The 4,166-nt window shown below is 39.8% G+C and overlaps 1 protein-coding gene across 1 annotated transcript in view; it reads left to right on the top strand.

Annotated features, from left to right (window-relative positions):
• The window catches only part of LOC113811073 (uncharacterized), a 29,992-nt gene extending 26,128 nt beyond the window's left edge, over window positions 1–3,864 (top strand). The window contains exons 7-9 of the mRNA XM_070130139.1: window positions 433–573; window positions 1,866–1,997; window positions 3,649–3,864. Coding sequence (XP_069986240.1) covers window positions 433–573; window positions 1,866–1,997; window positions 3,649–3,756 — 381 coding nt within the window. The 3' untranslated portion in view covers window positions 3,757–3,864. The remainder of the gene's footprint in view (window positions 1–432; window positions 574–1,865; window positions 1,998–3,648) is intronic.
• Window positions 3,865–4,166: the final 302 nt, after the last annotated feature.

Raw genomic sequence — 4,166 nt, 5'->3', positions numbered from 1 at the left:
TTTTTTTAATTATTATCATCACCATTAGCAGCAGCAACAGCAACAACAGCAGTAGTAGTAGTAGTAGTAATAGTAGTAGTAGTAGTAGTAGTTTTTTGCATTATGTTTATAATAATTATTATCAATACCATCATCTGTACCATTATTATCGTCAATGATGTGGCAATAATGATACTGAAGATAACAATAACAGTGATGTTAATGGAAAGAACAGCATTTACAGAAGAAACATACACTTTAATAATCATAAAAACGATGTAGATAATTTTGTTCCATAATGACACCAACAGCAATCATATAAATGCTAATAATGTTGAGATTGGTAATATCGATAATGGCAATATGATAGATTCGAATACATCATAAATATAGGAGGCCAATAATACAGCAGACACATAAATGATTAATACAACACATTCAACTCAATGACAGGTCGACGGTCATTACTGGGCAGACGGCCTTTTGTTGAGTATCTTCCCGGTCTTCGGAAATGGGCCTTTCTACATCCAGATCGTCTCGACTGATGTAAACGGACTGGGAGATGTTACAGTCACTCCCGACGATTACCTGCAGGTACGTGGTCAGCGGTCGGCGCACGTGGTGGTAAGGTCAATAAAGGGTTTTCTGTGGGGAGAAGTGTTAAAAAGGTATGTCTTGTTTACCTTTCCTTTGTTTGTTTGTTTTTCTCTCTCTCTTTTCCTCTCTTTGTCTCTCTCTCTCTATTTATCTGTTTCTGTCTCTCGGTATCTCTCTCTCTCTCTTTCTCTCTATCTCTCTCTCTCTCTCTCTCTCTCTCTCTCTCTCTCTCTCTCTCTCTCTCTCTCTCTCTCTCTCTCTCTCTCTCTCTCTCTCTCTCTCTCTCTCTTCTCTCCCTCTCTCCCCCCATCTCTCTCTCTCTCTCTCTCTCTCTCTCTCTCTCTCTCTCTCTCTCTCTCTCTCTCTCTCTCTCTCTCTCTCTCTCTCTCTCTCTCTCATCTTCTCTCTCTCTCTCTCTCTCTCTCTCTCTCTCTCTCTCTCTCTCTCTCTCTCTCTCTCTCTCTCTCTCTCTCTCTCTCTCTCTCTCTCTCTCTCTCTCTCTCTCTTTATTCAACAATATTTAAGAAATGGTTATACAGTAAGTACTCCACCGTTACGTTTTTTTTTTCTTCTTTTTAGACAAAAGGATTTAATTTTCAGTAAATCAATTAACGTAGTAATTCTTCTCAAAGATACGAGATTTTTGCGACATTTTCTTTGCCAAATTCTATATGCGTTTCGAGGCAATTCCCGACACACCCATTCCGTTCTGAGGTCTCGTAGTTATCCTTCAAATTTGACTGAAGTTTGTGATTGATCTCTGGAGGGATTCAGCCGAACTTGGGGGGGGGGCAATCAGCTGTGCTTTCTTTGGAGCAAGACGGATCTGACTGGACCATTTAGTCTTGCTGAAGCGGCACCTTAATCATTAGGAAGAGGATGTCCCCATTCATTCTCTTTCTCTTTCTCTTTCTCATTCTCGGTCTCTTTCTTTTTCGGTCTCGGTCTCTCTCTCTCTCTCTCTCTCTCTCTCTCTCTCTCTCTCTCTCTCTCTCTCTCTCTCTCTCTCTCTCTCTCTCTCTCTATATATATATATATATATATATATATATATATATATATATATATATATTTCTCTCTCTCCCTCTCTCTCTCTCTCTCTCCCTCTCTCCCTCTCTCTCTATCTCTCTCTCTGATGTATATATAGATAGATAGATAGACAGATAGATAGATACCTACATATAAATCTTTGCATACGCATCCGTGTGCACATTTGTCTCAGTGTGCATAAGAGCGGAATCCCGATACCTCGACAGCCGCCTCTTCCTCCCCCTTCTGTTCTCCGCCAGATCGAGGACCTTCAGCTGACGGCCGAGTTCGACTTCCTCGACGCTCACTTCGACAACTTCTTGGGCGGAGGATCTTTCGGGGAAATCATGAGTGACGTTCTGGCCGATCTGGCGGAGCGCATCTTGGCCGGGGTGAGCGGTTGCGCGGCGCTGTGGCGGATTCGGGTCGGGTTGAGATTGCGTGAGGACATGTACAAACACACATGTATAAACACTCATGTGTGTATATGTATACATACATACATATACACACACACATATACACGATACACACACACATATATAAACAAACACACAGGCACACACACACACATATATAAACAAAAACACAGGCACACACACACACACATACAAGCACACACACACACGCATATATGTATTTATATGTGTGTGTGTGTATGTATATGTAACCTATAATTCTCTTTTCAGTGAAGTAGCACCAATTTCTCTGATCTTGCTTTAACTTTTTATATCTCTCGGTGTAATCTTAATTCTCATTTTTGATAGAACGTCTCTCCTTTATAACCTCCATTACTCCCTCAATCAAGTCCTACCTTGATTTTTCATCCAATTTACTGTTTTTTCTCTTTTTTCTTTCCTCATTCAGCCTCATTTAACATCCAAGAAACAGATCGTACAACCATGGTCTTCTTTCCACATTTCATTAACCTCTTGAACATGTTTTAAAAGTGTTAATCTCTGGTCTGAAACACACCCTGACAGATTTTAACCTCCAAATTATTTAATCGTTGGTATTGAGTTTATTCTCCCACCTTACCCTCACTTAGGCTTAAATTCTACTTCTATTTAATGTAAGAGAACCAGATATGTATTTGTGAACAAACCAGGTCTCTTTTTAACAAAATTGAAGAACTGCCCACTCACCTCCCCCCCCCCCCCCCACTCGCAAATTGCAATAACTGCCTCTTACCACTGCCAGGTCTTTTTTTTCTAAGAAATTCATAATCTTTCCCTGGAAAACTGAATTGCTTGCTCCAACCCTAATGTTTTCTGTGACCATTTTATTTCGGTAAAAGATCGATCAATTTAAGTGGAAGGAAACTCAAATACATCTATTCATCTATTTGCCAATATGAGATTAATCTCCTTACCTCCAGGAATAAATATCATATACTTATAACTTATCCCTTTAGGATAGATGTTTTAATACCACTCGAAGATAATATTAATATCAGTTGCTCCTTCCCTTATTTTTTTTAACACGGCGCAGATACTGGTGTAGAAGCTCGACCTGTCCCACGTGGCTTCTCTCTCTCTCTCTCTCTCTCTCTCTCTCTCTCTCTCTCTCTCTCTCTCTCTCTCTCTCTCTCTCTCTGTCTCTCTATATATATATATATATATATATATATATATATATATATATATATAGACATATGTGTGTGTGTATATATACATATATATATATATATATATATATATATAAATATATATATATATATATATATATATATATGTGTGTGTGTGTGTGTGTGTGTGTGTGTGTGTGTGTGTGTGTGTGTGTGTGTGTGTGTGTGTGTGTGTGTGTGAGAATGTATGTGTGTATGTGTCCATCTATCTATTCATCTGTTTGTTCATCTATCTGTCTCTCAGCCTCTCTCTTTCTTGAATACTTTATTGAAGAATTTGTGTTCTATTTAATCTCTCTCTCTTTCTCCCCCCCCCCCCCCTTCCTTCTCTCCCTCCTTTCGCTCTCCATTTCTTTAATATCCAACTTTCAATACGTTATCATTTTCATTAAATGGCCACCTCTCCCATGGAACAGGTCCTGCCTCTAGTCCAGGAGAAGCTGGTGCCCTCCCTTGTCGCTTATCTAAACCAGGAACTCGGGAAACACACCGTCGGCGAAATCATCGGCGGAATTCTACCGTAGGAGAGCGGGGAAGAAACAGGGCTTTAACGAACTGTCATTCCGTGATGGTATGTTTGTTCGCAATAAAATACATGTGTCTAAAATCCGAATAAAAGTGTTTGGAACGTGTATGCCTTCGTTATTGCAACGTGTAACTTGTCCTTTTCCCTGCTATCGAAAAAAATGAAAAATGAAAAGGTATATTTTTACGTCAGTGCAACCACACTGGCGCAATCTTTGCCTGTCCGTCTTTCGATCTATGTTTGTATGTGTGTGTGTGCGTGTGTGTGTGTGTGTGTGTGTGTGTGTGTGTGTGTGTGTGTGTGTGTGTTTGTGTGTGTGTGTGTGTGTGTTTGTGTGTGTAAGTGTGAGTACATACATGTTGTAAATAAGTCAAACAAAATGCAGTTTTTGTTTCCCGATCGCTAACT

Source organism: Penaeus vannamei, chromosome 15 (assembly GCF_042767895.1).
Source record: "Penaeus vannamei isolate JL-2024 chromosome 15, ASM4276789v1, whole genome shotgun sequence".
In the NCBI taxonomy this organism is placed as follows: domain Eukaryota; kingdom Metazoa; phylum Arthropoda; class Malacostraca; order Decapoda; family Penaeidae; genus Penaeus; species Penaeus vannamei.
The sequence above is the reverse complement of the archived record's forward strand: the minus strand, read 5'-3'. Positions and strand labels throughout refer to the sequence as shown.